Source organism: Heteronotia binoei, chromosome 1 (assembly GCF_032191835.1).
Source record: "Heteronotia binoei isolate CCM8104 ecotype False Entrance Well chromosome 1, APGP_CSIRO_Hbin_v1, whole genome shotgun sequence".
In the NCBI taxonomy this organism is placed as follows: Eukaryota; Metazoa; Chordata; class Lepidosauria; order Squamata; family Gekkonidae; genus Heteronotia; species Heteronotia binoei.
The window spans coordinates 56,682,529-56,696,674 of NC_083223.1; the positions used below are offsets into that span (position 1 = coordinate 56,682,529).

The window sequence follows — 14,146 nt, forward strand, 5'->3', positions numbered from 1 at the left end:
TGTAACTGATGATCTTCGAGTGGTCATCTGTGCAGTCACACTACCCGCCCACCTTCCCCACTGCTGCGGGTCCGTCCAGGGCTCCTGCAGCGGTCAGAAGGAACTGGCGGGATGTCCGCTCCTGCCCCGTTGGGCATGCGCAGGGGAGGGGTGCCTGCGCATGCGCACCGGGGCGGGGGCGCGGAAATCCGCGGCTTTGAAGTTACCGATCGTGATCGGCGCCGGCGCCTCTCCCATTGGTGTGACTGCACAGATGACCACTCGAAGATCATCAGTTACAGGTAGGAAACCTGTTTTTTTTGCTTGCACTGTGTTGCTGCATCTCCACCTTGTCTCATAAGAACATACAAGAAGCCATTTTTGATCAGGCCAGTGGCCAATCCAGTCCAACACTCTTTCACACAGTGGCCAGAAAAAACCAGGTGCCATCAGGAGGTCTGCCAGTGGGGCCAGGACACTAGAAGCTCTTCCACTATTGCCCCCCCCCCCCCAGCACCAAGAAGTTGTATGACAACAAGTCCTTCAGGTTCCAGATATTCCTGTAGTTTGGCTGCTGGATTACCTGGCATAGTTTGTAGGTAGCAGCTGTGATTAATAGTAATGAACTGAGAGAACCTCCTGATTTTACTTCTATAGGTCTACATCAGGCTAAAGTATATTATCCTATATGGTTTCATTTTATTAAGCTATCTTTGATAATAACTGAAACAACATAGCTTACAGTAATTGACTTGTTTAGTATACTTTACAACTTCCAGCATTGCAGAATCAGTCAAATTTACTATATATCTAAATGCTGTATTCTTTGGGGCAGTGCTGATTAAGGTGCAGTTTTAGTAATATTTCACACATAATAATATGCACACACATAGCTAAACTTCTGTTTCCATTTTTTGTATCTAGTCAAAATGCATGGTATGCATGAGCATGTCATTAGTAATGTTAATGTAGTGTTTTGCAGTATTCAGAGTATGTCACATACATTATTTTATTGTAATCCTTGCAAAGCCTTGATATTGCAGGTAGAAACTAGAGACTGGTAAGGAATGTGCCTTTGCTAAGGCCACATGATAGCACAGGTAGAATCTGAACCAAGAATTTCATGGAACAAAAGCTGTGCTATTTTACTGGATAAGTCTTCCCGGTTATCTCACCAATATCAGTCCATGAACTGTAGATATGTAGTTCAGATGCCATGTTAAAGGCATAACATTTTATTTTCTCACAAGCAATACTGACAAGATGGCTAATGAAGAAATAACTGAGACTTTTTTCATTACAGCTATGCCAAGAATCTAGTCCTGATAGGATTACACTTTATGGCTTAATGATGAAACCCATACAACGTTTTCCTCAATTCATCCTCTTGCTACAGGCAAGTCATGGTGCTAACGGTATGGGAGATTTGTATCTTCTGTTTTGATGCATCTCTGAGTGATCTTTGATATGCTTTGGCAAAATACTGTAGTAGTACTGAACAGAGTTTAATGAGAGTGGTTGAAAGGTAATGCTGGGTTACTGGGAACTGAGATAGAGTTATTCATTTGATACAGTTCTTTTGGAAAATTCTGAATACATAATTGATACAAATAACACTGCCTTAAAGGAGGTGTAAAATCAGTTGTTCAAAAACAAATGCTCAGTTAAAATATGATTAAAATGGCTAAAGCACAGGTGGTAGGTCATCCGTCTTCTCACCCGCCTGCCACAAAGCTGACAATAAAACCGACTGCTTTAAGAGGCTTTAACATTCTTCAGGTAAGTATGGAATTTTTCGATCATGAAGAACTAAGGATACATGTCATGTTTTTAATGCAGATTGTATTGTCAAGTGGATTCCACTGGTAAATTGTAGATGCACTGATCAGGCAGACTAGGCTTGATTATTATGATGGATTCCAAAGGATAAAGCATCTTGAATTGTGCTGAGACAGAAACCATGAAGGTTCTGCTTTTTCTTTTCCCTCTTTGTTTTAAGGATATGTTAAAGAACACTACTAAAGGCCACCCTGACAGGCTGCCTCTGCAGATGGCCCTCACAGAGCTTGAGATGCTGGCAGAGAAGCTGAATGAAAGGAAGAAAGATGCAGATCAGCGATGTGAAATAAAACAGATTGCAAAGGCTATGAATGAGCGATATCTAAACAAGGTTGGGACAGCACAGTTTGCTCCCTCCAAGTTTTTTCATTGAGAAAATGGGTTAGAATGCAGAGGTTTTTGCACTCAGATGCTGTGGAATGTTTTGGGGTTTTGATGCTGTATGTATGTGGGGTTATGGGAATGTTATTCCATTGGACCGCATGGAGGATAGCTTCATAATAATGACAGATTATCTCTCAAAGGTACAGTTATTGTTCATGATCACGATTGCTCTGATTATTGACTACTCCTTCCTGTGTCTCCTGCACAAATGCATTTCAGTTATATATAAACCTGAAAAGCTTTTCATCTTTTCTCATAATGTTGTGGGAAAGTGGATTTTAAAATTCAAGAACAGCAAAAATCAGTCTAACTTGGAAAAACAGCATAAATATTAATAAGCCAGTGCTTGTTAGTTTCTTATGGATTTCAGGGCTGTATCATGTATTGTCAGGTATTACACTATTATTATATCAGTCATTTGCAACTGAATTTTCCTGTGTGGACAAGATAATCTGGTTGCAGAGGAATGCTGTAGACAAGTGACAGCACAGTATCCAGAAATGTGTGGATAAAGCCCAAGGCGAAAAATAGTTTATCGCTCATTCTTCAACTGCCCTTCATGATGGAATTATAAAAGAATGTATCAACTGATCAGTCTTTCCCATCCCTGTTCCTGTCACTTCCTTCTCCTTCCCATCAAAGCTGCTTTCTCCACCTTAGCTATGGATGGGCTTTATTTCTGTCCCCTTTTGAAGCTGGAGGTGATAGTAGTGGCCGAGAAGGAGTAATGGCACAGAAGAGCAAATCATATTTTAAAATTGCATCTTCTTTGTAAGTTGCTAAGGGTGGTGTGCATGTTTGTCACAACAAACCCAATGAGGTGGGTTAGGCTGATTAGGGAAGTTGAGCTCCCAGTCGTCCAGTCCCCAGAGCCAGTTTGGTGTAGTCCAGACTATAATCTGGGAGAACTGGATTTGATTCCCCACTCCTTCCTATGCACCTGTTGCGTGACTGTGGGTCAGTCACAGTTCTCTCAGAGCTATTCTCTCAAGAGCAGCTCTCTCAGCTCCACCTACCTCACAGGGTGTCTGTTGTGGGGAGAAGAAGGGGAAGGGAAAGGGGATTGTAAACTGCTCTGAGACTCTCAGTGAAGGGCAGGGTGTAAATCCAATCTCCTCCTCTTCCTCCTTCTCTTCTTCCTACTCCTTCTCTTCTTCCTGGTGCAACACTTTCACCACTGCAACAAATAGGCTTTCAACACAGGAGCAAGCAGTAAGAGGCAAGACCAAGAGTCTGATTATGGTGTTATGCCACTGTATTATTATATCAGTTCCATTCTGAACATGGGCATGTAGGATGGCTGTTGAATGTGCTGTGAGGCCTTCTTTTTATGATATAAATGCTCCTAGGCAGGATGTTGACTTTAGGCCTTTGAGTTCCCGGCCTAGAGGAAATAAAGAGAGATGTGGAAGGAGATGTCGTTATGGCAGAAAGTCTTGTTAACTCGAGAGGTTTTGAGGTTGGAGACTTGAATTGTTACTCCATTTTCAACAACTCAAGAAAACTAGGTGATTTCAAGGGCAGCAAAATCAGTAAATAAATGTCTTTAATGGAAATGATGTCTTCAGCACCACAGAACAAGTTAACAAAAGAATGGCATACTATTTATATGGATTCGTATATACTTTAAAGATATATAGGCAAAGCTATAGGAGTGCTGTATTGCAAATTGGCTAATGCATTCTTTTTTATACTTCCAGTTACTTAGCAGTGGCAACAGATACCTCATACGAACTGACGATATGCTGGAGACTGTTTACAGTGACCGAGGGGAAATAGTCAAAACCAAAGAACGACGGCTGTTCATGTTAAATGATGTATTAATGTGTGCTACAGTGCATGTCCGGTAAGGTTCCACCTCTTTTTAAAAAGTGCTAGAAAGCCCAACATAAAAAGAGATGTACACACACCTTTGCACACATGCTAATGCTTATGGGAAGTTTTCATCTTGAGCTACAGAAATGGTACTCTTGACAGCTTAGTGTTGTAATTGTATTATTTTGCTTGTTTACTTTTCAACCCAACTCAAGTCCCTCAAGGCAGCAGATATTAAAATGTGTCAAATGTTAGAACAATTAATCAAATCAAAAGCAGACAATGAGGGGGGAGTGTCATAAAAGTTAATGAGTGAATGCCAAACCAAACAAAAAAAAGTCTCCACCCACTAGTGGATGCAACAATAGAGGGAGACAGGTGAATCACCTGGGGAAGGGAGTTTCAGATTTTCACTGCCAGGACCAAGAAAGCCTTTTCTTGGGCTGCCACTTGTCTAGCTTCAGGTGGTGGGGGCACCCAAAGCAGGGATCCAGAGATGACCAGAAGGTTTAGTAGATTCAAGGGGGAGTAGACAGTCCTTAAAATATGCTGGCCTCAGACCATATAGGGCCTCTGCACTGGGTCTGGAAGCAAATTGGGAGCCATTGTAGATTAAACAAGTCTAGAGGAATATGGTCCCTATGACTCTATGATATGGTCTCTATGATTTGCTCTAGGCTGATCCTACACTGAGCAGGGGGTTGGACTAGGTGGCCTGTATGGTCCCTTCCAACTCTGTAAGTCTATGATTCTATACCCACCATTCTGGCTGCTGCATTCTATATCTACTCAAGCTTCCAGTTAACCTTCCAGGGCAGCCCCAAATACAGCACATTGCAATAATATAATTATATGTTTACAAGGGCACATACCACAGTGGCATCACACTATTAACATTGTAGGGGTTCCAGTTTTGGTGGCACAGCACTTGTTTGGCACGCTGAAGATTCAGTGTTCATTTCCTAAAATATGGGCTGTAAAAGGCCTCTTATCAAGTCTCTGGAAGGCCTCTACCAGTATACTATAGCATAAATGTAGCTATGGTATAGTATATAGTATATCTATAGCATAAATGTAGCTTCTAATGCTGAAGTCTAACTCACTGTGAGCTGTTTGATTTTTAACATTTTGTTTGTAAATGTTTAAGATTGTAAGGATTGGCACTTTAATCTGCAGGATGCAAATTCATCTGCCAGCTCAGCTATAAATTTCCTGGCATTTGCACACTCCATCTTATAATGTACTATACTGTTTTACATTTCTGAGTGATTGAATGGGGTTAGGATTCCAAAGCAGCTCTCATACTTACATTGTGATGCAGTGGAGCAACCCACACAAGGATTTTGCATGCAGCTAGGTTTCTTCTTTTCTTTCCCTTCTCTCTTTCTTTTTCACAAGCATCTGGAGTTTCCAGTATATATGGTATTGAGACAGTGTGTAGGGAAGACTTGCCCTTAAAGTAAAAACCTGATCGCTTGTACAAGTGTGATCTGGTGTTCTTGTGTAGTGCAGACCACAGCTTTACACCTAATGCTGAGCTTTATTTATTCAGATATTTTGGTGAGATTTCCAGTAAACTTCAAGATTGTAGTCTATGGCACCCACCACATGTATCGTCTTAAGATTTATTGAAGTCAACAATAGCTAGCAGGTGGAATGGTTGTATGGTGAAGGGCCTTAAATTATTTCATAATTGATTGGGTTTAATGCAATAAAAGTGTAGTGATTCAGGCTGAATCATGACATCACATGGCTCGTCCCAAATGTATCATTCTGTCTAGGATTGCCAACTGGCCTGGTGAAAAATGTCGTGTCCCTTGTTGGAAATGTACAGCTGAAGTTTTTCATGGCATGGAGGTAAATAACATTACCTGGTACTTCAAGTCTCTTTAAAGGTCTGCTAAAGATGGCAAGACATTTTCCCCAAGGCCTTTTGGCAATTCTGTACTTTCTCATGAGTGAGCTGTCTTTACATTATTCAGAAACTAAGCAACCAGATGCTCGTGTTGGACTTTGCCCTTTTAACTTAAAATTGTACACAAGTTCTCTGCTTTCTTTGTTATGGTCCAACTGCATCTTCCATGGTAGTGCATTTAGCTTATCTCTGAGATCTGGTTGCAAGCTGTCCCTTATTTCAAAATCTGCTTTAGCAACAGATACAAACTTTATTTTGCTATAATACCAATAAAAGCAGAGAATCTAAAACCTTTCCTTTCCTTTCCTTTCCTTTCCTTTCCTTTCCTTTCCTTTCCTTTCCTTTCCTTTCCTTTCCTTTCCTTTCCTTTCCTTTCCTTTCCTTTCCTTTCCTTTCCTTTCCTTTCCTTTCCTTTTGTACCCTTAGAAGCTCATTGATTCATGAATCTTAAGCACCTGGACATTTATTTCTTATTTTTTTTAATGCAAGAGCTAAAAGGACTACTAGATCACTCTTGCAATTGCTAGAGTGATCTTAGGATCCTTATCACTGAGCAAAAGATCCAGGGTTTCCAGAGTTATGGTGGGACGATTGGTTGAATAAAGGCTTAATATAGTCATCCCTCATAACCTAAAAAAATCTGCATTCCAACAGCATGAAAGGATGTATCAATCCTGTTAAGGCCAAAAGGGCAGATTGTACCAGTATAGGGCCTATTCAAAAATCTTCCTTGCAAAATCATTGTAGGTATAATGTTCAGTCTTGCTCTGCAATAACATGGAATGGTAAGATAGTACATATTGGGTGTGTGTGTGTGTGTGTGTGTAAAGATTTTGGTAAGAAAGACCAAAAAATAGGGCTGCATCTAAAACTGGATTATGAATCCTTTGAGTTTCCAAAGTTCACAGATGTTTGTGTTTTTGACCAAATCTATTTTAGTATCTAACCCACTGCCAAAAAGCCTGTCATTATAGACAATAAATTGTTCTGACTGTAATATTGAAATACAGGCTAGCTGTCTTTAATTCCTTTACAACTTCTAAGTGGGCTATAAGTAGGATGCCATGGAAAATTTCCAGTAATAGCAGGTGGGGTAATTTTTGCCATTCTTCCCTCCCACTGTAGAACCTCCAAGTCTCCCTCATGATTTTCTTGAGGTCCCCTGCTCTCCACAAGTGGCATTTTGCAAGAAAATTATGTTCTGCTGCTGGAGGATTAGGGGCATGCAGGTACACCTGCATAGTGCACAGGCATGATGCCAGCATGCCCCACCCCTCATTTTTCTTTGAAGCACTAGTGAGGAGTTGGTGGTGGTGGGAGGGAAACTGCTAGGAGGATCCAGTCCTCATCTTCCATGAGCAGAAATGTTCAGTGGGATACAAGCTTGTATTTCTTCAGGAACTTCTTTTCCCAACAAACCTTTTTATTTGTTTATATATCACTTCCTCTTTCACTGCAATCACATTAGAAACAGATTTCTATATGTGTATGGAAGGTGAGTGAAGCAAAGGGCAAAGCCCCCCAAAGGTAACTTTGGTGCTCAATTTCCATGCAGAATTATCCCCAAGACAAACACAATTTAATCCACAGCATTATACAGCCTCAATAAGTTAGAGTCATAAAGCCTGCAACAGTATATCAAGGGATAAAATGGAGCTTCCAAGGCCTGTAATTGGACAGTATTGTATCTAGCTGTTCTCTTACTGTGTATAGAGTGCTTCTTCCTGGCTTTAAATTGGCAGGGCATTACTGACTAATAATTGTAGCGCATCTTGAGTAAAATGCTCAGTTGAGTGACTCTAGGACAATGGAAAGCATAGCACACATTCCAGTTTGTGAGAACTGTACATTGAAAATGGCTTTCTAATGGCAAATCATCTTTATCCAACCCTTTGCAAATGTTTGCCTCATCCAGTTATGTGTGTTGCGTACTCACTTGGGAATGTAGGCGAGGGGCTGCATCATGGTGTAGGTGGCAAATATTTGCAAATGCTGCGGGCTGGCTGGGTTGCTCTCGGCAAAGAAATTCTTCTTGGCAGCATCCCCATGGCAACTGTTCTGGCTCTGACATTCTGAAGTGAACAGGGCCTGTCTTTATGTACTAATTTAAAATGCTGAATGAAAGGAGGAGCCATGAGAATTTGTGCCAGCTGTGGTGACTGCAGATTCACTTAAAGTCACATATGGTACACTGGGAGAATAAGCATACTGGCAGTAATAAGTTTGATGACTTCTACAATTTTTGGTGGGGGGTGTGTAGGTGAAAGTAAAGATCCTGCTATGAAATGAGTGTTGTTCCTGTAATTCTTCTGCTTGTACTTTTTTAGGTTAAGATTTTTTTTCCTGTAAAGCTTGTTTGTGGATTTCAGCTCCATATACATTATCCTTCCTATTTTCCCCTTTCATATTGTATTTGATTTGATAATAGTTTGCATGACTATGAACAGCACAGCACAAGACAGCTGGTGATGATCTGGGATTGGCTACGCAAGGTGTTTCCTCAAATTGCAGCACTACACAGGATGGGGAAAGCAAAGGGAAACTTACTTTTTTTTCCTTTTTGAGTGGTAGAATGCTAATCTTTTAAATAGGAAAAAGTATTTTCCTAGGAAACTTTTTTGTTTATTTTTCAGAACAGCTTAAAACATCTTTTTCCCTCTGGAATTTTTTAAAATAATGTTTGATGTATAACTTTTATTGCTGTACACTGAACACAGAATTAAAATAACCTCTGCAGAGTGCTGTTATCCCTTATTTGAGAGGAGCCATGGCTCTAGAACATCTGTTTGGCATGCAGAAGGTCCCAAGTTTAATCCCTGGCATCTCCAGTCAAGGGGATCAGGTAATAGGTGATGTCAAAGACCTTCAGCTGAGACCTTGGAAAACTGCTGCCAATCTGAGCAGGGAATGATGGACCTGAGGTCTGGTTCAGTAGAAGGCACATTCATGTGTTCATGTGTGTTCATTGTAAGGAAAGCATACCATGCATATAAAAGAGATAATATTTGATAATCAGTGCTGTTTTATCTATTTTGTATTTTCCTTTTAGTTCTTCTCATGAAAGCAGCAGCATTGTGACTGGCCAAAGGTATTTACTAAAATGGAGCGTGCCCCTTGGACATGTGGAAGTCATAGAGTATGGAAATAATGATGGTCAAGGCGAGAACTGTAGATTCCCTCCACAACATTCCTCTGAGAACATTGTTGTTAATCCCAAACCAAGTAAGTAACACCCCAAACTTATTTGTAGTTGCTGTATTAAAAAGGAGTGTATAAAGTACTTAACAAAATCTTTACAATACTATGCAGTCTCATTTTGGTGTTTATTAACTGCATGTTTAATATTCAGAACACATGGTCTTTACTAGTAGTAAAGGAGTAAGAGTCCACTAGCACTTTAAAGACTGTAAGTAGGGATGGGCACAAACCTGGAAAATGGAGGTTCATCCTGGTTCATGGGGTCTCATGAACCATGAAGCTTCACAAACTGAACTGGTTCGTTTCATGAGGTTTGTGATGTGGTGCAATGGCCCCCCTGCAGGCTAGAAACATCAAACTTGCAGCAAGTCTCCAGCTGACTCTCCATTTCTACAAAAGGGAGATCTTTCCCCTTTTTCCTTCTGATCCTGCAGTCCTTGACTTCTGGGCCTCCAGAGGTCCCACTTTTTGGCCTGGCCTCCTGCTGGCATCTCTCTGATCACCCCATGGGCTGGTTTCCAGAACTCCCACTGCTTCTATTAAAAAAAGATCCACCCCCCCCCTTTACCTTCTGACCCTGCAATCCTTGACTGCTGGGCCTCTTGGAGTCCCCCTTTTCCTTCCTCTGGCTGTCCCAAGGGCCGGTTTCCTGAATTTCTTGCTTCTGTGAAAAGGAGATTGCTTTCCCCCTTCTGCCTCCACTTTCTCCTGTGCCACAGGTGCCAGCGCATACTCTTCTTCCACCTCTCCCTCATTTCCTTCAACCTCACCTGGGCTCTTTCACACTTTCCTTTGTACCCCCAGGTCCCATAAGGGCGACTTGTGTTTTGAGGCCACTATTGGGAAACTACTTGTTTGGGAAACCACGTTGTTGTTGTTGGGAAATGACTTGTTTCTAGGGCTGCAGAAGTCCAACCCCCATTCCTTGCTTTAATGATAATTGATTGGTGCCAGTATGTCTGCTGTGTGAAACACCAACATGGATGTTTGTGGAAAGTTTGTTGCAGGCATGATTGCACAACCCTCAGCTCATGAACCACAAACTGGGTGATTTTTGTGACAGATTTAGGTTTGTGATGAGGTTTGCGCTCATCCTAGGATATGAGCTCATACCCTGCCACAAATTTTGTTACTCTTTAAGATGCTACTGGACTCTTGGTCTTTTCTACTGTTGCAGATGGACTAATGTGGCTTCCCATCTTGTTCTGTGGTCTTTAATGTTTAGAAGGTGTGATCTTTTAAGATCTCTTTCTCTGTTTTGCAACATTTGCAGTGTTAATTCTATTTTTTTTAACTAGGCTGGGATTGAAAGCTGAAAGTTTTCTAGGAGTAATCATGAAAGGAACTAATCTCTGAACTCTGTACCCATAACTGATGTGTTTAAAAATGTAGTTCATCAAAAATATTTTCTACCTTCTTAGCCCACCCCATACATCTCTAAAAGCTGCTCCTGAAAATTATTTGACCCTCAGAAACTGAATGAGGGGTATGAGGCTGTGTTGAGAGAAATAATCAGAAATCCCTGCCTATGCTCTGGCATAAGTAGAACAAGCTCAACAACTGGAACCAAATCTTCTCCCATTGTGTGTGTGTGTGTGTGTGTGCTGAAGGGATTCTGTTGATTCCATACTCTTGCTGCAGCCTTCAGTTCCCTCTGCCATTCATAAATTGCATTGGGTGGGGCACAGAGGTGTGCTAGAAAGGAAATGGTGTTAGAAATCTTTTCTGTAAATGTATGTTCTTTGTGGGTCAAAGCCTGCATATTTAGTCCATGGCTATAAGGACATTTGAAAAAGCAATGGGTATCAGTGTTCTGCTTGTTCTTGCTTTTGTTAATGTTATTATTGCATTACTAGGAATTAGATAAGATTGCTTGTACTTTTACTTATAAATGAGGAATGTACATATTTCTGGGTGCTCAGGTATTTTTAAAGATATGAGTGACTCCAAATATATCAACCAGGAAGATTGGATGGAAGGCATAAAGAGAGCAAGCCAGCTGTTGGGTGCACATTGCACTCACTGGTTGCACCCACAACCTAGGAGGACAACAAGTGCTCGATCAAATCCTCCTCAGTACCACCACAGTGGGTCTCTTTGGACTTTGTAGCCACCTGTACTCGAGCAGGGCTCTCACCTGTTGCAGGTAGCTGTGCAGTTGGATAGGGCTTCTTAGGTTCTATGCAAGCAGGCAGGTTCACCAGCCTAACTGGGAGAGACACATTCTGGACATTAGCCTGCTGCTATGCTAGGTGCTTTCCCTGCCCTCATCAGATCTTGGAAGGTACCTGCTCCTCTGCCCAGCCACCATTGCCAAGGGGATACTATGTGGATGACAATCATAAAGTGTCCCCATTATTCCCATCTCTTTGCTGATGCAAGAACCACAGCAACCTCTACCATCACTGTGGTAGGCTGATAAGTACATTAAAAATATACATTTAAATCTTGAAAACACAACACAAAATGCCTGCTTTTTCTCTAGAATATGAAGAATGCATAATCTGCATACTCTGTGATTCCTGGGGAAAGAACTGGAGTGGGGAGGGAAGGTGCAGAACGCAAGCACACCATTCAAAGTTAAAGGCAGAGCAACTTGAGTTCATTTAAAATCAGGAGTACAGCGTACATGCAGAAAGGGCCATGATTTGTAAATGGTCTTGCAAATGGTAAAACCGTCTGTTGAACAAAGTTTAAAATCTTCTGAGATCTCTAGCCTGTTTTTTTTATTATTATTCTCTGTGTTTGAATATGTTCTCTGGATTCTGATTGTAAGAACAAAAGGTGAGATATCTCCTCTTAGAACTCTTTCAGACAAGATGAACTTTTTTTTTCGCTCACTCTGAAAAAGAACAAGTGTTTCTTCCCAATCCTAACTTCTTCCCCCAGTTCTTAAAATCTCACCCAGTTTATCATTAGTATTTATTAACTACTGAGGGGGCAGCTTCAGATGTTCTCGGAGACAGTGACTCATGCTTTCATTTTTTGTGTTCTTGAGCAGTGTGTTGTGAAGCTTCTGTCGGTTTCCAAAGAGAACATGTGTAATGTGCTGTTTTGCACGTTACACTGGAGGAGGAAAAAGAATAACTAAGAATCATTCATGTATCCTTTGTGGCACTGCAGATATTTATTTGAATGTCTGAAGTAACTGGAGATCATGGTAGATAACCCATAAGAGTGGGTTAAATAATAATCCTGTTTATTCTAGGGGTTAGCTATATTTCCATCACAACAACAACAAAAAGTATACTAGCATCTTAAAAAGTAGCACATTTATTGTGACATAAGTTTTTTTTTGTACATGGCACAGAGTGGTAAAGCTGCAGTACTGCAGCCAGAGCCCTCTGTTCATGACCTGAGTTCGATCCCAGCGGAAGCTGGTTCAGGTAGCTGGCTCCAGGTCGACTCAGCCTTCCATCCTTCCGAGGTCGGTAAAATGAGTACCCAGCTTGCTGGGGGGGAAAGTGTAGATGACTGGGGAAGGCAATGGCAAACCACCCCATAAAAAGTTTGCTGTGAAAACATTGTGAAAGCAGCATCACCCCAGAGTCAAAAATGACTGGTGCCTGCACAGGGGACTACCTTTACCTTTTTTTATGAAATAAAACCTGTTTTAGTATAATTATATAATAGAAGGGATCTTTCCCACACCCCTTAAAGAGGCTGTGCTCTGTCCCCTCTTGAAAAAAACCATCTGCAGATCCGGCCGTATTGGCGAACTATCGGCTGGTATCAAGCCTTCCCTTTTTGGGTAAGGTTATAGAGCTGGTGGTGGCAATTCAGCTACAGGGATTCCTGAAGGACACTTCCGCACTGGATCCATTCCAGTCCAGCTTTCGACCAGGTCACGGGACGGAGACAGTTCTGGTCGCTCTCATGGATGACCTCCTGCGACATCTGGATCGGGGCGGCTCAGCAGTGCTGCTATTATTGGACCTGTCAGCCGCTTTTGATACGGTTGATCATCAGCTACTGACTGGCTGCCTTGCTGACGTGGAGATTCAGGGGTCCGCTTTACAGTGGTTGACCTCCTTTCTCCAAGATCGGGGACAAAGGGTGGTGATAGGGGAGGAGTCATCCCAGAGGCACTCAGTCACATGTGGTGTGCCTTAGGGTGCAGTTCTGTCCCCGATGTTATTTAACATCTATATGTGCCCCCTTGCCCAGATTGTCAGGAGGTATGGACTGGGTTGTCACCAATACGCAGACGACACCCAGCTCTATCTATTGATGGGTGGCCAGTCCGACTGTACCCTGGAAAATCTGGACCTGGCTCTTCAAGCTGTAGCATCCTGGCTCAGGCTGAGTCAGCTGAAATTGAATCTGACGAAGACGGAGGTTCTCTAAGCCGGGGTGGTCCAAGGGGAGGGGTCCAGCTGCTGGCTCTAGATGGGGTGCCATTGATACCAGCCCCTAAGACCAAGAGCTTGAGCGTGCTCCTTGAGTCCTCCCTTACAATGGAGGCCCAGGTAGCAGCCACTATTAGATCCGCCTTTTTTCATCTTCAGCGGGTGTGGCAGCTGGCTCCTTTTCTGGAGCACAATGACTTAGCAGTGGTGATCCATGCTACAGTCACCTCAAGAATAGATCACTGTAATGCTCTCTGCATGGAGCTACCCTTGATGCTGACTTGGAAACTACAGTTAGTTCAGAACACTGCGGCACGGCTGTTAATGAGGTTCCCTCGATGGGAGCACATTCAGCCAGTGCTGAAAGAGCTGCACTGGCTACCTATTGTGTTCCGAATCCATTTCAAGGTGTTGGTATTGACCTTTAAAGCCTTTTATGGTCAGGGACCTGGTTATCTGCGAGACCGCCTTTCCCCATATATCCCCCAGAGAGCACTGCGTTCAGGGACAAAAAATCTGCTGTCCACCCCTGGACCAAAGGAGGCCAGGTTGCATTTGACACGAACCAGGGCCTTCTCGGTGGCAGCACCAGAGTTATGGAATACTCTCCCGGAGGCCATAAGGGCCCTGCGGGACCTTCCTACATTCCGTAGGGTCTGTAAGACCA

General features: G+C 42.4%; 1 protein-coding gene across 1 annotated transcript in view; it reads left to right on the forward strand.

Annotated features, from left to right (window-relative positions):
• Window positions 1-14,146, forward strand: part of ARHGEF10 (Rho guanine nucleotide exchange factor 10) — a 138,500-nt gene that overhangs the window by 54,515 nt on the left and 69,839 nt on the right. The window contains exons 15-18 of the mRNA XM_060234889.1: window positions 1,283-1,375; window positions 1,979-2,149; window positions 3,903-4,048; window positions 8,982-9,154. Of these exons, the coding sequence (XP_060090872.1) occupies window positions 1,283-1,375; window positions 1,979-2,149; window positions 3,903-4,048; window positions 8,982-9,154 (583 nt within the window). The remainder of the gene's footprint in view (window positions 1-1,282; window positions 1,376-1,978; window positions 2,150-3,902; window positions 4,049-8,981; window positions 9,155-14,146) is intronic.